This window comes from Erithacus rubecula, assembly GCF_903797595.1.
Source record: "Erithacus rubecula genome assembly, chromosome: 6".
NCBI classification, from domain to species: domain Eukaryota; kingdom Metazoa; phylum Chordata; class Aves; order Passeriformes; family Muscicapidae; genus Erithacus; species Erithacus rubecula.
Window position 1 is genome coordinate 51,192,904 of NC_136688.1, and position 27,981 is coordinate 51,220,884.

A 27,981-nucleotide genomic window follows, 5' to 3' on the forward strand; every position below is an offset into this window, starting at 1 on the left:
AAAAAAGAAAAAAAAGTCTTCAGCTTTTATTGGAGAGAGGGTGATTTCCTGCTAAAGACAGGCACAGGAACTCTGGGATCTGACCCAACTAAAGCTCACCTGGAATTCATGAAAATAATGACTTCCACTGGTCTTTTTGTAGGAATGAGCAGGTTTGTCCCAAAGCTAAGCTACAGCTGAGAATCCTGCTGTTTGCAGAAATAATAATTTGTTAACAATGGGAATATCTTGATTTGACTTTCACCTTTACATAATAATATCTTCCTCTGACGTGTTTCTCCCAGCAGAGCCCATGTTTATCTTCCTGTCCAAACAGAGTGTACTTATCCATGACAGTGCCAATCTGAGTCCCAGAGTTGCTTTCCTTGACAGGAGCTGCAATTATCAGGAGACACCACCAGAAACTTCCCACCACAACCCTTTCAGCACCATGACCAGTACCCTCGCCCTGAGAACAAGAAGCATGAGCATTTTACAGAACTAAGGACTTAAAAATGATAATATAGATATAGAGGAAATCATTGCAAAGTAAAAAGCCTAGACTGCATCAAATAGAAATGTGCTGTGTTTGGCAGCCATCCAGCTTTCCGAGTTATTCCAGGTCTGGTAGACTGAGATGCTGAGTACACAGATCTCCAGGAGAAGCCAAGGGCTCGGCATCTGTGCAAGTCTGGTCTCTTAGCTTCCGGATCAAAGAACAAATCCTCTCTCTAGGTCTCCTCTGCACTTTTAACCTCATAAAATCTTCCCCTACACACTAATAGTTTCACATAATGCTCATGCTTCAGAATAGTGTAAATTGCAAATAACACATGGCTAAACAAGTATTAAATTATTATAAGTGTAAAATTGTACCTAGAGTCCTCAATAAATTACAATATGAATATAATATTAATGGATTACCTCAGTTGCAAACATAATTATAATTGTGTACATTTTTTAATGTAAAACCCAAATATTTTATTCTTAATTTGAAACAGAAACCATTTTCTTACATTATGGTATATTTTTGTGGTGGTGTTCTCCAAAAAAAGAAAAAAAAAAAAAAAAAAAGCCAATCAGGGTAGTTTCTGAAGGCTTCTTTTATCTTATTCCATAATCTATTGCCACACAAACAAAGAAGCAATCAACTGTTCTGTAATTTAATTGTTCAGGAGATTTGTGGAGTCAAGGTCACCTCAAGATCCAAAATCCAAGGATCCGTTTCATTGGATATGCTCTTTTTCTCTTGCAGAACAGGGAACACCAGTTGTGGCAAGCAGGTGGAAGTCTCAGTGTGCCACACATTACAGCACTTCCAGCACAAACACACACCCCTTCTTCACAGAACTTGGGGGAGATGGAAAGAAAGTCAGGAACATAAAATCACTAAAATATATCCAATTTACATGTCTGATAAACAATGTACTCTCTACCTCCCTTTTCTCATCACTATTTGACAAATTTCTAGCATGCAGTAAGCCAGAAGTGACTGGGTTTTACTCAGACAGCATTTTAAGATTTGCTGAAAGCTGTGTGTAAATTGGATCCTATCTTTGTCACAGCATTCCGTGCCAGCTTCCCTAGTGACTTAATTACAGATGCTGTGCCCTTTGTCAACAGCCTCGATTTATCTGCCTCATCTGCTGGGAAACACTGACTTTGGATAAGCCTGTATGGCCTGTTAGACCATGATAAAGGCACCAATGCTCACTTTCCCTGCTGGGATGGTATCTTAGTGAATCCTGATTTATATGCTGCATTTCCGGTTGGAAAGGTGGGCTGATTACTCCAGAGATCTTTGCACTGAGCTTTAACAATGAAGAATTAAGGGAAGTTAATCATGGGCCACGCAGCTAACTTCCTAAGAGGCTTAATTATAAATGTTGTGTGGTGTGCAAGTGCAAGAGGAGATGGGTGTTAGCTAGTGAATTGTGTCTTCTGAAATTACTTGCATGAATGTAACATGAACCTGAAGAACTAGGGGATAAACATCATCTTGGAAACACAGAACAATATTCCAAATTAGGAAACAGCAACAGAAAGCGGTTTGCCATGAACAATTGAATTGTTTCCAATTCCTAATCTACAACTAAACACCACTTGAAAATTAAACATAACACTCATGTAGCAGTAGATTAAAGAAATTGGCCATAGCTCCATCTGCTTAACTTGTCAAATGAAACTTCTCTTCCCATTTATCACTTGAAATGTATTTGCTTAGTTGTAATCCTTGGTGTATTTTTTTCTCACTGCTCAGGCAGTCTGTTGAAAATTACTGATTATTTCCAGTGAGCTGAGTGCCTGTGGAAATGAGGAGTTGCTGAGTGTCTCAATCTTGCACACAGTCAGGCCCATAGTGATCTGAACAGCAGCCCATCATGGGAAAGAAAGGACATGAGAACATAAACAATGACAAATATAACCAATGACACTAAAAATGACAGAAAATTTAACAAAGTGGGTGCAAATATAAAGGCACAGTAGAGCCATGATTGCCAGTCAGAAAAACAGCTGAGTAGGAGTTTGCAGTTTAAGAAACCTCTGAAACTGCATACATTATGTTTAGATTAGATGGAGAAGAGTTTCATAACTAACAAAGACTACTGCAATTATGCTATGGGCAGGTCAACACCATAAGAAAAAAATATGTTCTCATTGAAGGTAATGGGAAAAAAATCCCTTATACTTCATGGAACAACATTAATTTTAAAAATCACAGATCATCATCTAAACAGCTCTCCGTTACTGGGTTTGTGATTGTGAAAGGATGACTTTTTCTCCATTATTGTGTATTACAGGTTACTGGTGAATGCAGCACAGTACAGAGCGTTATCTGATTTAGCTGGGAACACTACCTGCACGTCCAGGGTGATTCACATGCTCCCTGCTATGCCCACACCGCTCCCATGCCAGGTGGCCTGGGCTTGTTGTGAGCAGAAGATGAGGCAATATTCTCCTCCTTTGCTCCTCCTTGCCTCCTGACTACAGCCCCCGTAGCACCAGGGCAGGCAGGGCTCTCCACATCATTTCAATCCTAAACACGAGACAGAAGTAGGAGTTAGTACCATGCTGTTAGGGGGTTAGATAACAATTCTGCAGCTTCTGAGCCCACAGTGTGGTTTCTCCTACAGCCTTATGAAACCCCTGTGAAGAGTTTGCTTGGCCTCGAGCTGCCTTTCCTGGAGGCTGCCTTGGGGGAAGGACATGTGGAACTTTCTGGAAGCTGCCTGCCTGGGCCTGGAGGCAAGGCCCAGGTCTGCCAATGGCAAAGGCAGTCATTCCCCGGGGAAGGGGCTTCAGCCCTGCTGGCGATGGCCCTCCAGACACCCCACACGTTCAATGGGTGCTGAACGCCAAGTTCCCACTGGGGCTATCAGTCCCTATGGCGGCTTTTCACTGTGACCCACTGAGACCCCTCAGTTTCATTGACAGGGCAGCTGCCCGAGGCAGGAGCACCCCGGGGCCCTGGGCGGCTGCTGAGGGTGGGCAGTGACCATCCCCACTCCTCAGGGATCCAGCAAGCAGCGCGGAGAGGACGGGGAGAGGCGGTCAACAGGGGACTGCGGGGGACAGGTGCCTCGATGGGGCTGAGAGAAACGGGCGCCTCGATGGAGCAGTGGGCAAGACGGGCTGAGAGAAACGGGCGCCTCAGGAGCGCTGCAGGAACTGGGTCTGACCACGGCGGGCACAGGCGGCGGCGACTCCCCGGCTCCAGGCAGGGCTGGCGGGGGCGGAGGCGGCGGGAGCGTCAGCAGCCTGCGACCGAGGCGGAAGGAGGCGCTGGGCGGGCTCCGCGTGTGAGGAGAGCCGGGCCGGGCCGGGCCACGCCGGGCCGAGCCTGGGGAGGTAAACGGCTCGGGGTACGGGGAGAACCGGTGCCGCCCCGGGCAGCCGCGGGGACGCGGGGCGCTGGGGCGAAGGCGTTCCTCCCCCGCGGAGCCGCCGCCCGGGGCCCTTACGGGTTAATGCTGCTCTCCCGCAGGCGAATGCCGGCTCTCACCCCTTCCCTGCCCAGTCCGTGCTTCTCACCTGCCCGCAGCTGAGGTTCCCGGCTCCGCTGGGACGGGCTGATGCGCTGCTGGGGTCCAGGAGCCGCATCGCCGCCCTCGGGACACGGAAAGGGGCTGAGGGAGCCCTGGCAGCGGGGTCAGCCCTGAGCGGGGCGGGAGCGACTCCCCCGGCCGCGTGTGCCGGGCGAGGAGGGGGCTGTGCCCGCCTCGTCTGCGGGAGGCTCCCTGCCCCCGTGCCAGGCTGCCGGGCTGCGGGAGGGGCAGGGGCAGCGTGCCAGGTCTCTGTGGGAGCTGGGCAGGCAGGAGAGATGCGTGCCTGGGTTGTGAAGGAAGGGAACACAGAATCACGTTAGTGGTTTTGTGAGCTGCCTGGGATCGCCTGGGGCGTTGGGTTTAGGTCGCTGAGCCATCCATGGCAAGCCCATAGAAAAGTCCTGACCCCGTGTCGGGGCCACCGCCTCAGTGTTCCGGCACTGCCATCTCCCCACACCGTGCGGCTGCCGCGGTGCCCGGGAATGGAGCGGTGTAAAAATGTAACACTGCCGGCGCCTCTGCTCTGCCAGGGAATGAAAATACTGCAAGTGGTTGTAGCTCACTGTGCTCCTTGACAAAGGGGCAAGGCAAAGAAACTCACAAAATTCCTCACAGACACCAATTTTACCCCAATTGTAGGAATATAATGTGGGAGGGGAGGTCTGAGCCTGAGAGATGTGTCACTTGCGATGTCAGTGTGCTGTGATATGGATGGACTTAAAGGTCCCTTCTAGCCTTGATGGGTCTGTGATTCAGTGCTCTGTTAAGTGTAGTGGCCCAAAGGAAGGCAGGGAAGCTGCGAGCCAGTTGGTGTAATCAAAGGGAGAGGAATTCGCTCAGTGTTCCTGCAGACTTGCTACAGGACTCTTTTACACATGGGTGTAACTGCAGTAAATACTGTGGAAGAAACGGATTCCATTCGAGATCCTTTCAAATGACACTTGTGAGAACTGAAAACTGCACTGCATTAAAAGTATCTGGAACGAGAGCTACAAGTATCATTTATGAAAGATTAAGACATGGACATAATCATAAGGTGGAAGCTGTAAAAGGCAGCATTTGTTCTATCTCACAAAGTGCTTTACATACACATTTCTGAATTGGTGGGATGCCCTTCCTGCTATTTACCAGATGTCCAGACAGGCCTCTTCTGCCTTGGCATCCAAGCACCTTATGCAATAAGCATGTCATAAGCTTTGGAAGTTTCAACCACAAGCACATCTGTTTATCAGCCTCAGTGAGTGCAGTGGAAAAATTATAAATCTGGCTGCTTAACAGCAAATTGAGCTACACGGAGTTCCAGGCAGGAACCAGACTACAGACACCAGACTACACTTTGAGAACTGAAGGTTTTTAATTAAAATGATGAAACAGAACCAGACTTTTAAACATTCAACACAAAAGTGCTGGAATTCAGTGATTATTCTGAAACTAAAAGTAACACTGCTTTTGATTCTTCCAGGTATAGTATACCAAAAATCTGACTTTCAAAGCCTTCTGTCACAGGCTTTAATTTCTAACCTAGAGATCCCTATTACTTCATTAAATAGTTCTTGCATGAACTGATCAACCTGCAGCTTAGACTGTTTGCTGCTTTATCTGAAAAGCAATGTCAGGTTTCATTGTAAGCTGCCTTCTGATTTCTAGATTGTCTTCCCAAAGCCATCAGAATTTAATTGTAATTCTCTAAAACAGCTCTGAGACCATGGGGCAGAAGTGACTCTTGGCATTAGCTTGCAAATGGTTGTTTACATTTAGCTGCAGCAGAGATCACTTCCCAGACAATTACTTTGCACCTCCAATGGCATATTAAAGGCCACAATATTATTTTTTTTCAATGCAGTTAGTCAAGTTTATTCATAAATTAATGCCCTTAGCCTACCTCTAAACGTTCATTTGGAAAACTTTCAAGTATACTTTTGTTAGTGGTCCTAATAGCTGGTGATTGAGGTCCAGGCAAGTAGCAGAATGTCTTTATGTTGTAAATCACCAAGAAATAAGCAAGAAGATGGGAATAGAAGTTACAACTTAATAACATACTCTGAGTGCTCAGGAACTGTAATTGAACAGGGTGCTGAAATTGGTACTAACCTGCAGTAGCATTGTGGAGCAGGCTGAGTAAATGATAATGTATTTCCCAATTTTTCTTTAAAAGGTACTGTAAGCAAGAAAAATACTTGTTATTTTCAAATCTGTGGGATCCTTCCATTGGTTGTAATTGGATCAAGAGTACAGTGGAGGGCATGTCCCTGAACATTCTGGAGCTCACTTGCTGGCATCTTATATGCACAGTGTGCTTTTGTTCTGTATTGGAGAAAATAAAATTACTTGGGTTTATGTCTGTAGCTCCATCATGGTCCAGTGAAACTCTCCTGACATATTTATTCTTCTGTAGGGGACAATCATCAGCCAGCTACAAGATTGTCACCATGAGTTTTGTTGAATATGGAGATACAATAAAGGATGGTGACACAGCTATTGTATTCCTGGGCCACGAGTCCATGTTTCCTGTGAAAGTCCAGCATGGCACTGTGACACAGACTAAGTATGGGGTCATCAGGCATTCCACAGACCTCATAGGCAAGAAGTATGGCTCCAAAGTGACCTGCAGTAAAGGAGGATGGGTGTTCATTCTTCATCCAACTCCAGAACTGTGGACCATGAATCTCCCACACAGGACACAGATTCTGTATTCCACGGACATCTCTATAATCACCATGATGCTGGAACTGAAGCCAGGCTCCATAGTATGTGAATCAGGTAATAACTACTATGTTGAAATGCTTTATTGGGAACTAACACCAACACTTTCATGAAAAAACAGGGTTTTCTTTGTATTTTCTTTATATTTTATATTTATTTATATTTTGCAAAATGTTGCAAAACATTTTTCCTGCTGTGATATAATTTTCCCTGCCCACATGTTGAAGAGTTTCATATCATGTGCACATGTTATCAGCTGCTGTTTCTTCAAAAATTGATGCTACCTTGGTGTGCAACCTCATGTATTGTGGGTATACCTCTGAGCATGTGTTTGGTTAATTCATCTTCTTAAAACAAATATGTAAACATATTTATTCCCATTTTCTAAAACTGTTGTTACATACTTTAAAAATGTTTGTAAATACATTATTTAAATCCAGATTCAGGCTTTGAATTTGCAGTTTTAGAGAACATAGTTGAGATAGACTGGTGAAATAGACTCTGATGATAGAGTGTTGAACTAGTAAGTGAAATTAAATTGCCAGTATTTATAAATGGTAGCGTGTAAGTACATAAATTTAATTCTTCTCTTCCCAAGTGTAATCTACTTGTAGCCCCACAACCTCATACAAAATCACTGATTAAATAGAATTCATGATGTGTTCATCACAGGGCTGTGTTTTATTTCTAAACTTAGTTTAATTTATTACAGCTTTCATGATTTTGCTTAATTTGGAAGTAAGGAGTAGAAATTTACATAAATGTTTTCTTGGTTACATAGAGTTTATAATAGCATCTTCATAACTTTATTACTACAGGCAAAATAAGTCTTGCTTGATTTGAGTGAATCTCTGTAGTTTGGAGAAATAGCAACTGAGGTAGTTTGTCCTTATTTTTTCTGGCTGTTAGAGCATTTTTATGAGGCAGTTTCATACCCTTCCTCTCAAGCACAGATATGGCAAAGGATCAGCATGACAAGACTGTGATGCACTGCACTTGCTTGCGTTTACCATTTCCTGTTCCCACTCATGCATAATTTTGGGCAGCTTTTCAGGCATAATGACCACTTTCTAACACAGCTGAAACACCACTTGTCTCTGCACCCAGTTTCACCCGTTAAGAACCAAGCAGTTGCTGTACAGCAGCACTTGAAGCAGGCAAAGCTCTGTGCAGAAGCCTCTGATGCTGTGAAAATAGCTGGGTCCTGTGAGTTTGTAATTTGGTTTGTAGGATGATCTGACCGTTTTTGTTTTGTTCATGGGAAGTTTTATCAGCTCTTCCTCTCCCTGCTATGTTAGACAGGATGGGAAAAATAAACAATAAATTATTTGGGGGGTGTAGGGGGAGGAGAGAGATTTCAATTGCTCCATGTCCTGTCTCACTTAGACTAGTCAAATGTACAGGACTGTACATAAAATATTTTCAATAATGTCAAAGGTGCCTAGAGAGGATGAAAATGTTTAATCTCTTGCTTATCTAAACAGCTAAGAAATGGAAACACTTGATGATTTCCAAAAATGTTGTGGGTCAAAAGTCATAGCCACAAATCAGTCCTTTTTGCTAAGGGAAAGCTGTCCCCAGGACCATTTTAATGTTTGTACTACCAATGTATTGCAACTTCAGCTTTCCAGACAAAGTGAACAATTTTACTGCTGTAGTTGTGCTTGTATTAATTGCAAGTTCACTATTCACAAAGAAAGGAAAGAAGAAAGAATACTGCAACAAATCCATCTGGCTAACCTTGAAGCAAGAGACCTTACTGCAGATTTACTTTCAATTAAAAACTTGACAGATATTGACAACTGGGGGCTCTGGTGTGGTGATGTAGCCTGCTTTGGTGCCATCCTAAATTCGATGGTATTTGGTGATCCAAAATCATTAGCTCTAGGTTAACCTTGTGTGGGCTGGACAGAACCATCCCAATGGTGATGGGTAGAAACAAAACAGGAAATCTGGTTTAGTAAAACTTGAGTCTGCTTCCTGCTGGTGCCGAGTTTATTTTAAGAGTTACTTAACACAGAGGTCTGTCTTTTTTATTATTTGAATTTATATACACAGTTGCTGTATGGACTGGCAAAGCAGGCTCTGTAATAAAGGTGGGCTCTTTTCCTCTTGTCTTACTAACTCAACTGTAGAAGTGTGTCCTGTATTTAGCAATTGTAAGCTAGCAGAATTTTTAATTAGTGTCCACAGCTGTGAAAAAGTAAGATGAAATACCCTCTGTGTTTTGTTGAAATGCTGGGAGTATAAATGATCTTATGCATGTGATCTTATGTGATTATAAAAATGGAGTAGAATAATCATAAGGATTAACTTTATGTCACTTTTATTGTATAGTTCAAATTGATTTGTCCTAAAAGATACAAATATATTAATACAGTTTTTAAAGTGTTCAGTCATCTTTAATAAATACATAAAGAGCAAGCTTGTCAGCAGCATATGCATAATTAAAATGACCCAGGTATACTCTGTTGAGGAGGCTATAAGGACACTCTGCATCTACCTGATGTTTCATGACAGAGGTGTAGGAATATGATCCTTTTTCTGTCTTCTTCTAATTTCTAATTTATAAAGGTATGTTGAGTTTTAAAACTGAGCATTGTTACTAGAGATAGGATCTTTTTAAAATATTGGTCCCTGCTCTGAGAAATTCCCCACTTGAATACAATTTTTAACAGCTCTATCTTTCCAAAATTATGATACTCAAAATAGCAGCTTAAATCCTGCTGTGAGTGGCCCAATGTATGAAAGTTTCATTCTTGTCAGGTAACTCTAATAAGCCCATATGTGTTTATTGCATGTGCAGCAATGCCTAGATAAAGGAAAAGGCTAAATCTTTCTCTTTTTCTCACCCCACTCTCCAAACCAAATCTTGATGTCAACTTCCCAGGCTAGGCTCCCTGTAGGATAATAATTTCATTTGACAACTGATTTTGAGGGGTTTATATTTATTTTTAATACTATACTGAAACCAATATGAAACCTTTCAAATACTTTTTCCAGACAAAATCCCCTTCTTTCCAGTCCCCATACATCACGGCTTTTTTACTGTCCTCTCTCCATGGTGAGATGTAAAAGAGCATCTGTCCTAATAGTGCAGCATGTGAAACCTCATTTAATCTGATAAATCTCAGAAATATTTTGGCCTCGATGGAGCGTAGTATTTAGACAAAACGTAATTTAGTCAAAAGTACTTTAACCATCCCAGTGATCCTTCAGCATTCACAAAATCAGACTCACATGAGCGAAAATGTTAATTGGATTTTTGTTTCCCTTCAGCTAAATCCCAAATTAAAAATTGCTAAACCCTATTCATTGCTACACAGCAGTGGGTTTCTGAGCAGAGGGACTGGATTTCTGAAGGCTTGAGAGCCTTGTTCTGGGTTCTCATGGTTTCTCAGAGGAGTAACAGGAGCTGCCACCCAGCCTTACACTAGAGCTTCTCAAAAACAATTATGAAATTTTCAAACTCACAGCCTGGGCATAGATTTTGTTAAGAGTACACTCATAAAAAATTAATGAGGACTTAATGATTAATGGATACTTAATAAATGATTAAGAGTTTATTGTGGAGTCCTAGCAAGTCATCTGTATGTTTATGACTCTTCTGAAGTGCTTATAGACTTTTTGACAAATACTGCTCATGTCTTCATTATTTTTGTGTCATAAGTACATCTAAATGGTTTGCAGCTCTGTTTTTAGTGTAAAGTACAGACCAAAGTTTGGAAGTATTAATTTGATTCTGGAATGTGCCCAAACTAATTATGTCTGTGTTTTATAATGTCTCCCTTACCTACTTCTTAGCAGCTGTTCATGTTGGACTGAGAGAAGAATAAAAACCTGATCCTTGTATAGCATCTTTTGAAGTATTAGAAAAGCCTCATCAGTACAAATGTCATAATCCACAATATTCTCTTGCCACACCAAAGCACTGAGCTGGTGCTGGGGTCCCCAACAGAGGGGCAGTAAGAAAGATGTGGATCTATTGAAGCAAGTCCAGAGGAGGCCATGAAGGTGAGGCTGGAGCTCCTTCCCTGTGGAGAGAGGCTGACAGAGCTGTGGCTGTCAGCTTGGAGAAGGCTCCAGGGAGATCTTACAGCATCTTCCAGTGCCTAAAGGGGCTGCAAGAGAGCTGGGGAGAGGGAATTTTACAAGGGGTAATAGCTTTAAACTGAAAGAGAGTACATTAGATTAGATATTAGGAATAAACTCATGACTGTGAGGGTGCTGAGGCGCTGGCACAGGCTGCCCAGAGAAGCTGTGGATGGCCCATCCCTGGAGGTGTTGAAATCCAGGCTGGATGGGGCCTTGAGCAACCTGGTCTGGTGGAAAGGTGTCCCTGCCCCAGACAGGTGGGTTGGAGAAAATCTTTAACATGTCTTTGAACCCAAACCATTCTGTGAGTCTGTGATGATTCTATGAACCAAACCTCTGACCACATGAGGCATCACTGTAATGTATTCAGACTTGTGGCTGTCATGCAGCTGGTGAATAATGCTGTTCATACCCTAAAGGGTTTGTTTCCACTTTCTGGACTCACTTTGATCTTGTAATTTCACCTGACCACCAAGCACACTTCTCATGCAGCTCTGCTAACCATGTTGTTAACCATATTACGTCCATTCTGTAGAATATTCCTTCCTAAAAAATTCAGACTTTTGAATCTATAAGGAAAATTTATTTCTTCACTTGAATCTCTAAAGAAAAATTAATTCTTCATATTCTTTTGTAGGCAGTGCCAACCTTGAAAACCTCCCTACTACCCTTCCCTCAGCTCCTCAGTCTGGTCAGTGAGCAGTGACCTCCAGCCTGCTGCTTAAAATTAAAATGCCTGTTTCAGCATGGTGTCCATGACAGATAGGCAGATAAGCTAATTTTCTGTAAAGGGAACTTCTTTATTGTAAAGTGAACTTTTTGATTAGGTGTTTTCTCTTTCAGCCATCAGTTCAACTCCTTGAAATTCTCTCTCTCCCTCTCTTCTTCCTTCTCTCTGTCCCTGTTCTTCCTGTGTCTTATCTCTTCTACCATGATTTGGGCCCTTGACTATCTTCCCAGTAAAATATTTGGCTTAATTTCCATCAAATGCTTAATATCTTTTCATGTACTCATTATAAGTCATTACACAAACTTGTCATGTACAGTGAGCAGTCTTTGTCTGTTCAGTGTTTCTTGACAGATTTTAGCTGTGGAGTTTTTAGCTCTGTCTCAAGATGAGTTTTCTCTTGGTTTTGAGGCTCCTTCCGTTCTCATGGCTGATTCATGACCTATCTTACTATTTGCTAGAGCAAAGTGGCGTAGCTAGGAGACAAATAAAGCAACACTGTCATTGTTTTGTTGTATTTACTCATTTCAGAATGTCTTAGGTAGCCAAATTTTGCATCAGAAGCTTAAGTTCTATTAAAATGTTACTAGATATTTTAGAGACCCAGTATTAAATAACACTTTGCATACTTTTCTCTTTTCCTGTTTCCAAGCAATATGAACTTTTTAATGCACTTAAGAGCTTATTCAGCTTTATTCCAAAATGCTTTTGTTTACACACTGCTGTAAACATCTATAGATCCTAAATGACAATTTGTAGCTCCTTTTTAAAAAAGAAGTACCACAATGAGAGACTTCTAGAGAAGGCAAGTCAAGCAACAGCCTGCAAAGAGAAAATGTAGTGGAGCACAGAATCAGGTCACTTATATTTATGGCATGGGTAGGATTCCAGGAGATAAGACAAATATCATTGCAATAAGGAAACCAGACTAAACAGAAAACAGTGTAAAATGCACTTTGTTTTCTATATTGGTTAAGCACTGTGCTTGATGCCATGGTGACACTCAGTCTTGGCAGTCTTCTGTGCTGAAATAACATGCTTCATTTTTGAACAGCTCAGATACTGTCCACTGCAACTTTTGAGAAAGTGAGAAATTATTTTAACATGGACATTGTTTCAAGATGGTTGAGGTGTGTGGAGGCTTCTCTGTGGAAAAACTGACACTTGAATAAGCAGAGAGTGAGAGGAACAGATCTGTTGGAGGTCAGGGCAATTAAGAAGTTCATCTGATCAATACTTGTCTGCAAATCAGAAGGAAGTATCAGTAGGTGCTGAGCTTGAGTGTTTTATATAGGTGTCCACTTATGAGGACTGAAATCCTAAAACTACAGCATTTTGCTTGGGAGAAGGGCAAAAACTCTCCCTTAGAGCTTATATGCATCAGAGAAGGAGAATGTCATGTGCTTGAGCCCAAGAAGAAGGAAAGGATGCTGCCTCAGTGTGCAGGGCCATTAGGGCCACCTAAATCTTGGGTGTAACACAGGAGCTTAATTCCTGCCTTTGGACTGAAGTGAGGCCCATTCCTAGTTTTCACTGTGCTGATCCCCTGCACAGTGCTGCCTCCTCAGATGTTGAGTTTTGAGTGTGGCATATTGGGGCCCCTGCAGTGCCTCATTAAATGCCTGCAATGCAGATGTCTGCTTTTTGACTAAGATGTTTGAGATCACAGAACAGTCAATGTAAAAAAGCATCACATTTTCCAAGTGAAAATTAGCAATGACATTAGTGCTCACCTAAGTGAGCTCTAAAGCAGCAGCTGTGCTGTTAAGATTGTCTTCAGTTTGAATTCTGTTCTATAGAGTCCATTCATGATTAAAACATGGTAGTTAAGTGGGCATTGTCCTGTGGCAGAGAGCAAACAGTTTCTAAGGCTATTTATTGTGCAGGCTGTCAGAAAGGGAGCATCCTGGTATAGAATTACAAATTAGTTGTTCTAGTTGTCTTCTGCTTTCTAGGTCATATCAGGAACACGGGCATTTCATTTCACCTTTGTGAGAAAGAAAATCCACTGAAGTTCTTCCAGTTCTGATCTTGACTCTCCTGATACAAAATACTAATTTTTGAGTATCCATTTTTTTGGTTCATTTGTATACAGGTGATTCAGGTATGCAATTTCTGGTTTGGTAGCATTCTAATATATCTATAGTAGTACTCCTCGGGTTTTGCTGCTGTCCTGACTGATTCTGTATCATGCTAAGAATACTTTTCATTTCTGAAGCAAACCTGTACCTAACTAGAACTTACTCCAAACTGGTGCCTAAGAGTCTTGGAGTCATATTTTGCTTTTTATCAGTAGTGATTTGAAATAAAATTAAGAAGGACAGAAATGTTGAATGTTGCAGATTTGAAGGGAAGAAGGTGAACATAAGTATTAATTTCCCCTTCTACAACATCACAAAAACATAGTGTTGAACAACTGCCTTGTGTAGAAAGGGTTGATTGGGCTTTAGGGCTTGGGGCAGGTATGGACTCATGCCAGACTCTTGTATTAATGGATCACATCAAATGTGCTGATCTATTGGGTGCATGAGAGTTAAGGGTCATCATCGTGTCATATGTCTGGGTTCAGAATATATTTTCAAGGAGAGATTTTACAATAGTGGGTGATTGATAACCATCTTGTTCCTTGTTTCCTGCAGTTTTAAAAGTGTTGTCACGGAGAAGGCAGGCAGCATCTTCAGAAATACTCCCATTAATAATATTAATGGGATAGAATTTGATATGTTAAAATGTGATACATATGCATTGTTCTCGTGTTTGTGGTAGCCAGTCAACAATAAATAATTCCTGGCAATCTTGTTTAACAAAAGCTCTGTCTGTAATATACCTGCAAGTGGTGACTTCCAGCATCTTGGTTTTAGTTCAGGGTTTGGATTGGAGTGTTTGTGAATAAGAGAAGGGTTTTAGAAAAGAAGCCAAAAAATCTTAATGGTTTTCCTATGGAAGAGACAAATGGTATTTTCTGTGGTGTTTTTAAGAGCAGATTTAAAAGGAAAGTGATTAAAAATGTAAAAGAATATGAACAAGGAAATTGGATACATGCACGAGCTGCCTCCCTCTTCTGCTTACAGACCAGGCCTGTTCACTCCTTTAGATTAGCAGAGAGAGGTGCAGAAAGTGTGCAGCACTACACATTTGAGAGGTAAAATTATGAAATTCCCTCATTTTGCATTAGTTCTCAGTTGTGTAATCCTCCCTTTTGGCATGAAATAGGCAGAGTTCTGTCTTTAGCATCCTGTGAGCAATAGTTCCCTGTTTTTGTCATTAAAAACATATCAATGGAATAGTATTTCATTGTTCTGCACATACATCGAGTTTCACAACCTCATAGCTGCAGTGCTACCATTACTCCATTGACCAGGGAAGTGTTCATTTTGACATGTAGATCCTTCAAATGCTGTGACAGGATAGTTTTTGATATGTGCCCTTATAGGTGTGTTTTGCTTTTTCTTTGTTTTATTTTTACACTGCCTTGAATGTCTGTATTTTCACTTTATTAAATGCATGCGTGTGAAAGTTCTTTCTTCTCTTGGACCTCTCTGAAGCCAGTGCTAAATCTGTAGGTGCTCTCTCCCTCTCTGAAGTGCCCTGCTGAAGCTGTGGGGGCTGTCAGTGTGCTGGCTGGGGTCAGAGCCCTCTCAGAGGGAGGCAGAGGAGCAGTGCTGATTCCCTGGTGCAGCCGCTTGATCCGGTGGCAAACAGGGGCCCTGGGCTCTGTTTACAGTCTGAGTGTCTCCCCTTTCAGAGCTGTGGGATTAAATACAGTGCCACAGCAGTGTTCCTCCCCTTATGTGACTAGAGGGCAAGAACCTGGGATCTGCCGGTGAACTCAGACTTCCTGTATGATTATGGAAAGTACTGCACCAATTAAGCCACTGTACCAGCCCTGGTGCCCCCTAATTAATTTCCTTTGTACTTGTTTCTGAGCTGCTGTACTTCGGTTCCTGTCCTTTATAAGTTTTTTAAGATTTATGTTAGCTGAAAGGACTTGCCTCAGGCTGAGCAGTCATTCAAAATAGCTAGAAATAGATTTTATTTCTACAGGAGAAATGTGTTCTAAGAACAGAATCATGAATCAATAAACACAGATAATTTTCAGGTTACTCCATTAAATGCCACTTGAGTGACTTATTTGCAATAGGAATTGGTATATGGGTGTTTTCTTAAGTGAAAATCTTTGTTATTAGTAATTCATCTATTTAATATGCCAATGGATCATTTAAAGTAAGTTTCCTAAATTATCAAACTAAAACAAGGAAAAAAATCTTTGTCTTGTCAGTCCCTGTCTGAATGTGGTAATTCTAGTTACCTACAATTTTGTGATAGATTTTTTACACTAGTTAAGCTTGTGTAGGTGTGTATGTGTGTAAGTGACCTGTGAAGACAGGTGTTCAATCAGGGTGGCTGCAAGGAACCAAAAGGCCTTAGTTTTGGGAAATTCCAGTGGGAGTTGAGGATGTCTCTTACAAGATCTATGCAAAGCTAACTGTATCCTGACAGCCATTTGTTTACATGGATATTAATAGAATTTTCAGGCATGTACCCATGCCAACATCTTTTCTTTGTTTAGTGAAGTATAAGGTTCTGAAAATCCATTAAAATTTGCCTTAATCTCTTTTCACTCTAGAAGAGTCTGGCACTTTGAACAAAACCTCTCCAGTTACTTCCTCGTGTTTTCTGCTGGCAGTTGTTGGAGCAATGGCTGACCCTTGGCATTAGTTTCCTACTCCAGGGAGATAGGACAGATCCTATGTTTGCCAGATTTTTTTAATGGATGCTTTGAGGACCCGGAAGACTGTTTCCTAGGTCACCTAGTCCTTCCCTTCTTCTGAAGGAGGGACTGTTCTCTTTTGGGAGCTGAATCAGTGGTTTGTGTTCATTTGAGTTTTGAACAAGTGTTCCAAGCGGGAAGACTAATGCAGAAGACTTTAATTCTGATGTTTGGCACTGACAAACTCAATTTCATGAGTTGTTTGTCTTTTCTAGGCACGGGCAGTGGGTCCCTCTCCCATGCTCTGATCCGGACGGTGGCTCCCACCGGGCACCTGTACACTGTGGAGTTCCACCAGCAAAGGGCCGAGAAGGCGCGGGAGGAGTTTCGGGAGCACGGGGTGGAGCACCTGGTCACAGTGACCAACCAGGATGTCTGCAAAAATGGCTTTGGGGTCTCAAACATTGCAGATGCTGTGTTCCTAGATATTCCATCTCCATGGGAAGCCATAGGACATGCAAAGTCAGCATTAAAAGCTGAAGGTAACGGCATTTTTCTCTTTCTGTTCAGGAGGTGCTGTGCACGTATCTCTGCCTTTGAGCCATGCATTAGATGTGCTCCCTTACCTTGTGTCATCACTGTTCTCAAATGTCAGTCTCCAGGCATTTCTAAGGCTATAAAAACTTCAAAAGGCATCTTCAATTTACTGTGGAAGATTTGAAAGGAGAAGAACAATTTTTTCCTGCAGGCCCTTGAGAGCCGCTACAATTAGCATGGGCAGTTTATAAGAACTCCTTTGAACCATTCTCAAGTACATTTTGCTAGATCTGAGGTTTGTGGGAAGCAGAAGTAACAATAAATGCTGAAAGCAAATTGCTTTGGCAATTCAGTGGAGAGGTGTTTGTATAAAAGGTGTTCAGCCTCAGTTCACATCAACCATTGCAGATTTGTACCTATTTAACAAAGCACCCCAACAGTAATGTTAAAAAAAAATGTGGTTGCACTTAAATATGCTTTCTAGTTTATGTCCTAAATCTTTGTGGTTGGACCTAGTAAGAAGTTTGCCATTGGATGCAGTGGGAATGGAACAGAAAGGATGTTCTAGTTTATACCAATTACTCTGGCATTGTGACAGCAAGTGAGAACCGATGTTGAGGTTTTGCACAGATTTCACCACTTTATTATACCTCTTTTCCCTATTGAAAAATAAGCTTCAGTGAATAAATTATTATTTTATCCTGGAATAAGTTTTCCTCTAAGTAATGTCATAATAATGTGGATCTGAACTAACTTTTGCCAAACTGCTTCCATCCACAAAAGTGACTTCTATAATCAAGAGAGCATGGAGTGCTGAACAGTGTCCATGCTGGCACTTGAGTTTAAAAAACTTGATTATGTGCCAAGGCACAGTTCTTTGTTAAAATACATAATCACAGGCTGGACTTCAAGTGAATTGCTAAGTCTTCTTGAAATCACAGGATTTAATCTTGTTTTTAAAGGTCACTGAGTGTGCACTGCCTTGCTGAGTCAAGACCAGCTCCTCAGTTGGGCTATCTCAGCTACTACTGAAAATTTTCTAGAAAGCTTTGTGATACCCATGTAACACACTTTCTTTAAAAAGTGAATAAATAGAGTGAGCCTTGTTAGCACTCTGTACCTTCAATGGTTACAGCTCAATTTGTAGCAGCTTTCCAGTGTGTCCTGGGAGAGAAAAAAATCACTGCACTGTACGATGCCCTTCCCATGCTCAAATTATCTAATCTAGTGAGCACAACACTCAGCTGACTTCCCAGCTTAGAAGGCGCTGCATTGCGCAGTCCAATTTGAATTATTTAAGTGCTGCATGCTTAGAATACTAAGCAGGGCTGCTTGAACAGTTCCAGGTTTTGAATCCTTGTCTCACTCCAGCATTTGAAATCCTAGAAAATGTATTATGGTTCCAAACCGGCCGTACCATCTGGCTATGCTTTTCTGTGCTATGCTACAAGGTTACATCTGCTTAGGCAATATAAATAAGACTTCAAAATCCCACATTTCTGTGTTTGTGAAGTGGCATCATTCACTTTATGAACCACTCAAAAGGTGAAGTTGCTGATCCTTGCTGCAGTTTTTGCTGCACCCAGCCTCCCATGTCTGAGATCTGGTGCTGGTCTAAGGCTCCTCTTTTGGGCAACTTGATACCCCACTGACTGGGGACATTTTTAAAATTTTGCTATTTTGCAAATAAACAAAAACTGGTTTTCATATAAAATATAATTGATTGTAGCAGTAATATGTAAAAACTTGCACACTTCTCTGTTTTATTTTGAGTCATGCAGGTAGTTTCATTGTGGTTTTTTTACTGCTATTAAATCTAAAATATTGCAGAAGGTTATCTGTAACTGCTTCCCTTTCCCTACCACAGGCAGATAATTTAATAGTGCTCCTTTGTTTTGTTTTCAAAGAGTTAAACCTCTTTTGCAGTACAGGCTGTGCACATTCTGCTGTTATTCAACCCCATTCCAGGGTTGTGTTGTGATAAAGCATCACTGCAGGAAATGAGTTCCACTCTTTTCTGTCCACGCCCACTCTCTCAGAGCTGGACAGGGTCACATTTGAACCATTCACACTATGGGTTTTGTTGTGATGTGCCTTGTAAATATCACAGCTGTACTGCCAGATAGTGGTAATTTAGTCCCTAAAGTCTTAAGTATTTTGAATTAAATCAGAACTAAGTGAATTCAATATATAGCATTAGCTACTCTTCTCCTTAAAACCTCAGTACTCATCATAGAGAGTTCAGCTAAGACATTATGAGAGAGTTCTGAACCTTAACAAAGCCTTATCAGATCAGTGTTTTCTACTTTTGCTCCAGGTCCTGAATAGTTGCTGCTCCTGGTAGGCTGAGTGTTAATGATCCTCTTTACAGAGTACAGTTATCACTCATGTTATGCCTTGCAGTATGCTGTAAATACACTACTAAGAGCAGCTTGGCCTCCCATTTAAAGCACTGCCAGCCTCTGAAGAGCTGAAATAAAATGGCACAGTATGTTTGTGACTAGAAGGTTCTTGTTCTCTGGTGATGCTCTCTGCTGCTGTTCAGGTTTGCATCTCAGCTGCATCCTTTTGTGCTGATGTCACCACTCACACTTCCAGCAGAAACGCTGCATTTCTGAGGCACTGCTGCACTGCAGAACTTCCTTTCATTTCCAGACCTGCACTGTTTTTCTTCTGCAGCATCTGCTGATTAATGCTTTTTTTGTAGTCGTAGCTGCATTCCCAATATCTGACCTTGGTGTTTCTTGCAATGTTGACATTAACCCCTTCAGGCTACATTTTTAAAAACTAAGAAAATGAGAAAATTGTGAGGTAACAGAAATATTCTGCAGTTCTTAAATGCCCTGAAACTTTTGACTCACAGTCATTCCACAGCTGAATACTGTAGTGCTTTGAATATAATTCTGTACCCACCTACTCTACTCTCATAAATACTGTCTATTTCTTCCAAGGCTGTGGAAGATGAAGGAGAAACCCACTGGTACAGTAATTTTCATACAGATTTTAAATTTTCAGGTAGGGGGATGGAAAATTACAGCTATATATTAGGTTGGATTAGCCTCTTGCATTTTAAGTTGCTCCTTGTGGTGTTTAACAGTCTGAGTCACAAAATTATTAAACCCACCTCTCTTTTATTTCCTTTCTTTCTTTAAAGATTTTACTCTTAAATTCAGATTTTCCATTCACTCTTGAGCATCATAAAGCCCCTAAATTACGAGCTTGTCAAATTGTGATCCTTGAAATAACACCTGAACCAGGTAATAATATGGTATTGTCAGTTCTTCCCCCAAAACTCTGCAGGCAAAGTTCACTTTGAACATCTCCCTCTTTTAGCCTCTGCACTTCCATGTCCATGTAGGAAGCCTCACTGGCTATTTTTCTTGAGCTCCAGAGGTTATTCATGGTCCCAGTTTTAAGCCACCCAGGTGTGGCTTTGAGGCACAGCTTCTGTCCCTCACCATGTGAAATACTTGGATTACTAATTCATCTCTATCTTGGGTCTGTTAGAGCTTGGTAGGTCAGGTGCACACAGTGGGCCTGCCCTGAAGTACAAATGATTCTTTCATGTGTAGAAGGATTCCTGCATCAAAATCCTCACTGTGGAAGGCCAGCCAAAGCTACTGGTTTTTACACAGTTTGAAGGAAGTAGTTTGAGATTAAGGAGTCCTTAAAGAAAGTTGTTAGGTTTTCTTCCCCAGTATGGAGCCAACTGATTTTTTATTCTTTGTTACATGCTTTTACCAGCCCATAATAATGAGCAGGAAAAAAATCATTTTGAATCATGCACCTACAAGTGCAGAGGTTAAGGTCACATTTGCAGAAAATCACATCAAGCTTCCTATTAATGAGCTGGCAAGTGATTTGGAGAAAATTCTCTTTTCTGAATCAAGAAACATCCTCTGATTTCTTCCAACAGCCAAATCCTCTAATTTCACTTGTCAGGGAAGCTACATCAAATCGCCCACGAGCACACGCACTTAAAGGACATTCTGTCCCCTTTTGCAGATACAATATTTTTAGTGTCCTACTAGCACAGAGTAAATGCCACAGTGATGCTGCTCAGTGACTCTCCTGCCTCACCCCTGCACAATGATAATGCCTGTGTGGTTTTTTTTTTTTCTTCTTTGAGATCTTTGTAACATAATCTTCCAACTATGACAGTGCATTTAACTCCCAAAACCCAAGCTGTGTTCTTTTTCCAGAGGTAAAAATGCTGTGCTGTATTCTTTATGTCACAGAATCATTCTAAAATTACTGGCCCTTTTCCCTAAAACTTAATGGTACATGTGCATCATCTGAATAATATGGGGATGATGAAAGAGCCTGTCAGAAGACTTGTGACACATACAGTAACCTACAAAAATAAGAGCATATTTCTTGGACATGTTTTCTTTATCATAACACACACTGAAGTTCTTGTCAATTGGTTGCACTGAGATTTTCCACACTTGAAACCTAATGCACTCTTTGGCCAAACAGAACTGGTAGAGATGTTAGTCCTTGCTCAGACAAGCCAGAAGCAAAATCATTGGTGTTGCACAGGAACATTCTGGCAACTTTCAAGGCACTGGCCTCTTGCAGAGATGCAATGGTGTGTCCCTCAATTACCAATTAGATACAGTTGGTTGAAATGTACAGTGTTATGTGGATGAAAATCCTCTATTTCCCCTTTCTCTTAAGCTCTCTTTTCTAATCGTTCCAGTCTGAATTCTGCTTCCATTTTCATGTACTCTTGACCCTGTTGCTGCTCACAATGACTGCCAGGACTCTGTGGGTTTGTTCCAGGCTATGGATTCAGGACATTTAACCTCTCCATTAATGCTTCAAACTAACTCTTTCCCTGTAAAACTGAAGGTAGAAAAAAACTTAAGTCTTTCATACCATCTCATTATTCTCTTCTCCTCAACTGTAGCACTTGTCAGATGCATTATACATGAATAAACACATTTTTAGACAGCTCTTCAGATCAAAAAGCTCACACAGCTTCCCAATGTGAACAGGATTAATCTCTCATAATTACTATATCAATTTATGATGACACACAGATCTCATTAACCAAATTTTAGGAATGGTAGCTTTCCTAAAAGGAGAGCTCTGAAAGAACACAAACCAAATTTGCACAAAAAAGTTTCCATTCAGATGTTTTCATTGCTCTCTGGTCTAGTCCACCCCTTTGTGATCCACAGACAGACCAGTGTACCCCAGGAGGAGAGGAGAGGGAGGGAGCTCATGTCGTTCCTTCATTCACTAAGGAGTCCTTGGCATGGCAAGACAAAGCAATGCATATTCAAGTCCTTTAAGCCCTAAAAGCCTTTTGGTGTCTAAAGAACAAGAGGGCTCTCAAAGACTGAGCATTCTGAATGCTAAAATCTAGATTTATATCTTTTTGGTGATTGTGACAGAAGGGGTGTTGCCTATCTGGTAGTCCAGCTGGGTACAGAGGGCAGCCCACAGTGTGCAGAATTCAGAAGCATCTGCTCTGTTAAAGATGACAGTGTCTCTGCTCCTGGGGCAGATGACCATGTCATTCTGAGTGCTGGTTTTGGTTTTTTGGGGTTTTTTTGTTTTGTTTTGTTTTGTTTTGTTTTTGGTTTGTTTTTTTTTGTTTTGTTTTGTTTTGTTTTGTTTTGTTTTGTTTTGTTTTGTTTTGTTTTCTGGTCTAAACACACCATAGGAATTGAAACTTCCCAAACGTTTTTATTTTAGACACCCTCTCACAGTCTGGAACTGCAATTTCATTTTTGCCTTCCAGCCTTCTGCTAATTGTAGCTTTCCAAACTTTGCTCCTAATATCTGCTTAATCAAGTAATTCCAGCCTGTAACTGCAAGTCAGATCTGGCCTGCCTGATGGTACAGGAAAAAGCAGAGGGGACCTCCTCTCCCACTTGTTAGAATCTGTAAGGACAGATGCCTGATGGGTTTGCTTCTAAACCCTTTGTAAGTATATTTATTTGAGAGGGGTGTATAAAAATAATGACAACAATAGGCATGAAAGGACAAAACAAAATTGACAGAACTATTAAAACCCATTGGATGGTCTCAGATGGAACACCAGAAGTTCTCATCCTTCACACCCGAGAAACTTCCAGCAGTGCATGAAGAAAAATTGGTTTTTGTGCTTGCCCTCTGGATATTTGCTACTGCAAGCAAGAGCTTTCTTCCTTACTAAATGGCTTGCAAGCCCGTTTTCTGTAACCCTACTTCCCCCAGCAGTTGTGAGGAGGCAGCCTGATAAATCTTCACCAAGTTTGGTGTTGATGTGCTGTGCTCAGCTGACCAGCCCCTGGCAAGAGGAAGGGTGCTCTGCCTTTAATTGAAGGCTTGACAAGAACTGTAGGTGGCTTTGCTGCTTGTATGGCAACAGCTGTGTGCAGGCTTTGAGTTTTTCACTGTAAATCCAGAGCATGTGAATTCAAAAGCTTAAACATATCTTTAAACCCTTAGAGTCAGAATAAATAAGAACAGGCTTACTGTAAATGTAAATATATTTTGCTTTTTTTTATTGCAATATAAAACATCAAAACCAAAAAGCCTGAATGAAGTAGTAGTCTCTGGTCTCTCGGCAGATTCTTGCTTTGCAGACAAAGAGTTATTGTGAACTGACATTTAGTAAAATCAGACATTTGTTCAGTTCCCTACACAATAAGAATATAAATTCTTTCTTTGTAACATGCATGCATCATAGTAGCTTTCTAATTATGTAACAGAATTCTTTTCCTGAGCTTTTCTGTTTTACATCTGCAAGCATGGTAGAAGAGTGTAAGTTTTTTGGCCAGAAAAGATTAGCTGTCAGATTCAGGAACATTTTGGTACTGCTGGCCGTCCTGATGAACATACAAATCTAATTTCATGGGAGTTAATGGACTGGGCATGCAATTTAATCAGCATCAACAGGCTTGGTTTACAAAGACACATACCAGCATTAATTTTGCAGGTGATTATTAGTTTTAATTGTCGCTCCAGGGAATTACTTGTCCAGGGTACTTTGTTCTGAAGATTCATGATAAGAACCCCTTGGTGCAGAGACTTTATTTGAGGACTAAAATTAAATCTTACTTAGCGTATGGTGGATTAATGGTTGTTGAAAGTGTTCTTCCCCAGGCAGTACCCAGCACATCATTGCTGCACAGTAACTAGAGAGCTACAGTGACGCTTTCAGACCTGATGCTTGCTTTTTTTAGAGATCTGACTTTAGAAACGAAAAAGGGAAAAAAAAAAAGGGGGAGCTTGAGATAAAGCAGGCTACATGTAGTCCCAGCATTGCCTCTATTTTTAGCAGGATGCTTTGCTCTGGCTTGCACGGGTTCTTTAACTACTTAGATTACTGGTATTGGAAGGTTTGACTGGAGCCCAGGAGAGAACTGGGAAGGAATGCAAATCAGGTCAGCAGGCATTTTCAGCTAATTGTTGTAAATGAAACAATAGCTGAAGCTGCATTGCCCAGTGTTCCTTCCTCCTGCACAAAAGCTTTTCAGGAAGGGCAGTTGCCTTGAGGGACACTGTGTCCTGGGTGAAAGCACATGCCCTGGCTTTATGGCAGACAGTGTCCTTATAATTCTTTGATCTGATTTGGCTGTGGCTTTTCAGAGTAAATCTGAATCGTTCTATTCTCAGCTGTTAAGGTGACATTGTAGCACTTAGAAAGGTGTAGGGGGCCTATTAATACTCGGTATTAAGAATCAAAAATCAGAACTGTGCACAGACAAGGACGTAAGTGTTAGTTTGTCACTTAAGTCCTGTCCTTTGCAGCATTTACTGTCAGCCTGCACGATGTGATATCCAGTAACCTCCAGTGCTCAGGAGACATGCTAGTCAGCTTGACTAAAAGGGTAAAGCCTTAACAGCACTCCATCTATGGCCTGGAGAGATCCCTTTATTCTGTCCACACATACCATCGTCCTCAGCTAAACACAGCCGCTTTTGTGCGGGCGTGTGCGCTGGGCTCCAGCGCTCTGCAGCGTCTGGAGAATGACTTCTGGCTTTGTCTACGTGCCAGCTGCACTTTGGTGCCTCAGTCCAGAACACTGGAGAGTGATTCCAAAAGAGTGGCTGCTCTAAAGGAATCAACTTCAACAGTTTTGCTGTGAACAAATGTCGAGGGCAGCATTGGGTGTGGAAGATGAATGAAGATGCTGTTGTTGTTTTTAAAGGGTCTTAAGCATCCTGTAGAGTTGATTTTGATTTTGTGCTGCCACTTTAAACCAACAAAGTTGCCTTGTGAAGATTTTCTTGAAGAATGTTTTCACTTTGTCTGTATTCTATGGGCATCTGGGAGAATTTGAAAAAAGATGGAAAGTGTTTCATTTTGGCTTTTGCCCTCTTTTCCACTACCTGTCTTATTTTGCAGGTGGCCGCATCTGCTCCTTCTCCCCCTGCATTGAACAAGTTCAAAGAACCTGTCTAGCAATGGAAGAATATGGTTTTACAGAGATTAACACCTTGGAAATTCTGCTCCGAGTGTACAATGTAAGGACAATTAGCTTGCAAATACCTGACCTTGGAAAAGCAGCTGAGGATAATTCCAGCTCTGGCTTTGACAGCAGCAACCCGTCACACCAAGGTAGCCCGTGTGCTAATCTGCAGCAAGGGACTGTGCAGTTCAAGAGTGGTGTGCCACTCAGGGAGGTGGTTGGGCACACTGGGTACTTGACCTTTGCTACCAAGAGCATGGTGTAGTACATGCCCAGTTTGTGCAGTCTGGAGTGGAGTTTGTGTGCATTCTGTTTTCATGGCTCTTTTTTGTATGGCATCCAAAGTTTTACTTGTCAGGGAATTCCATATATAGTCAGATTTGGTTGGAATATGCTTTGTTTAAATAGCACACAAGCATTAAGCAGAGCAGCATCAAGGGAATGTTGAAACTCTGGAATGGTGCTCCACTTGCTGTCAAAAAGAAGATAAATTAATAGTGAATGGCCATTCACTGGAATGTGCAGAATTAAGATCTCTCATAGGAAAGCAAAACAAACAACAGACAAATTGCAAAGAAGTTGGATTTTTTCCTTCTTTTTTTCTGAATTACTTTCCCAGGTTTATGTTTTTATTTTTTCCTAGCACCACTGGACACTGTTTTTTAAACTTCTCTAGTATCTGTGTTGCTCTGAAGAATGTGAAAGTGCCTACTTCCTCCATTTTAGATAAGAAAGTTCCAAGATTATAGGGTTGCCAGCACAACTATTCACAGAATCAGTGTTTCCTTGGAGTAGGGTTCCAGAGGATTATTGGCAGCACTCAGGAATACAACCTCTTACTCCATTCCACGCTGGCTTCTGCAAATCATTCTGACTACACAGATGTCAAAGAAGTATAGTAATTGTTGGGTTTAATTTAAATTGGTATATTGTGCTCATCAATTTATAGTAGAAATTCGAACCTGGATTCATACAGTCATGTTTTAATGGAATAACCACTTGCATAGTTGATGAATCCACTGTGAAAATTAACTGAACAGCTGGCTAATATTATCTGAGCACCTCTTTGTAAGTGGTGTGGATGAGGTTCCAGTTGTTTGGTGGTTTATTTCCATTATGGTGTATTGTTTTCCTGCAGCTGAATGACAGAAAGATTGCTTTTGGCAGGATTTCTGTCTCCAAATTACATCAATAATGCAAATTTAGTAAAATCCTCGACCAGCCTTATTAATTAAGTTTTCAGATCATTTACTCTTTGGTCTTCCATACAGAGCTGGTGGGTGTGATGAACTGTTTGAATGCTGGATTATATTTTGTATTTATAGATTAAAATAATCATGCAAATTTATTAAGTTTCTTCTCTTTTTCTTCTTTTATTTTTAATAGTAAGTTCACAAATATTCCCATTCCAGCCACTAGTGCTGCCACTCAAAGCATTTAGCTGTGCCTTGCATTCGGTACCTGAGTGTATCGATTGCTGTGCAAGAGAAACAGCCATTCACAAACTGCTGCCTGAACATTTAACCTGATATCCCTCCCCCATTCTTGACAAAAATAAACAAAGCTAAGCTTTTAACGTGTTACAGCAGAACGCTAATCCATAACGGTTTAAGGAGAGCTCAACCGATCACGACTGCACAGATAAACTGTTGAGCAGATTAAAGGCAGAAAGCAATTCTGTTCAGCTAAATCAGTTATGTAAGTTGGCCTACAACTGCAGCATTTCTCCAGAAATTATGGGAAAGTTCCTTTTCTGCTGCTGTTCATGTTGCCCAGGCTGTGCAGTAAGTTCTGGTGCTGTGTGTGGGGTTTGGTGGCTGTATTAGAACATGTGTGTGTGTGTGTGTGTGCACGTTTGTGTGTGCTGGGATCACCACCAAGCAGCACAGCACAGCTACTGACAGACTCCAGAAGAAACCATGGGCAGTTATAATAACCACAAGGTTCTCAACTTTTTTCAAGGTGATTCTCATTCACTAACAAGGGGGATTCCCAAGCTTCTCCAGAGATAATTCCCGCCCCAAACTTGATTGTTTTTTTCCAGACAGACCTTATTTTAAAGTAATGTAACATTTAAACAGGACTGAAAAGGAACAAAGTCACATTTCTGTGCTACAAATAGATGTGGACTTGGAAATACCATTTTATCTTCCTGGAGTTTGAAACAAGGCTGATGCCTTTTTGCCTACAAAGCCCAATTCAAAACCCTTGAAATAAACCATTGACTTTGCTTGGTCTGATATTGATTTGATCTCTGCTGAGGAAGGGCAAGCATTGCATAAGAAGAGAAGGATTTCATTTCTGTCTTTGCAGTATTAAAAAGACTTCTGTGTTTTTGTTGCTGATGGCAGCCATGGCCAGCACCACTGTGCCACTTCCTGCTATTGCTTTGTTGTCCAGGTCACAGGAAGGATCCCACACCATCCAACATGGACAGTACTGTGCTGCCAGACTCCCCCTGTATAATGCTGCTTATGGTCACCTGTGTTCTGCATTCTGGGTGCACTCCCTATCAAATGTGGTAGGTCAGAAAGATGTGTCTTTCCCTCCACGCTGGGGGAATCTGCCTGGGCCATACTTCTAGAAACTCATTTCTCTTTTAAATACATTTATTCTCTAGTATGGAAAAAATCCCTTTTTCCTGCCCTGGTGCAGTTCAGATGCACCTTTTCACTGCTGCCACACACCAGGATCCCTCAGTCATGGACAGAGCTCTGCACAGCAGCCAGTCCCGCTGTGCCCCGTGCCCTGCAGGCTGGCGTGGAGAGCAGG

General features: G+C 41.5%; 1 protein-coding gene and 1 long non-coding RNA gene across 3 annotated transcripts; one reads left to right on the top strand and one right to left on the bottom strand.

The window, feature by feature from the left end:
- Positions 1–1,064: 1,064 nt before the first annotated feature.
- Positions 1,065–4,242, bottom strand: LOC306803371. Of its 2 annotated transcripts, none has more exons than XR_013774612.1 (3): positions 4,012–4,241; positions 2,838–3,016; positions 1,065–1,329 (listed from the first exon to the last, which is right to left on the bottom strand). It is a non-coding gene; the product is annotated as an uncharacterized lncRNA (long non-coding RNA). The 2 variants fall into 2 exon arrangements; XR_013774613.1 differs by lacking the exon at positions 1,065–1,329 and adding an exon at positions 1,807–2,343 and having other exon boundaries at positions 4,012–4,242.
- Positions 3,705–26,557, top strand: TRMT61A (tRNA methyltransferase 61A). Its single transcript, XM_079308735.1, has 4 exons — positions 3,705–3,828; positions 6,421–6,785; positions 16,537–16,803; positions 25,146–26,557. Exons 2-4 carry the CDS (start codon positions 6,455–6,457, stop codon positions 25,472–25,474), a joined length of 927 nt encoding a protein of 308 aa, XP_079164861.1. The 5' UTR covers positions 3,705–3,828; positions 6,421–6,454; the 3' UTR covers positions 25,475–26,557.
- Positions 26,558–27,981: the final 1,424 nt, after the last annotated feature.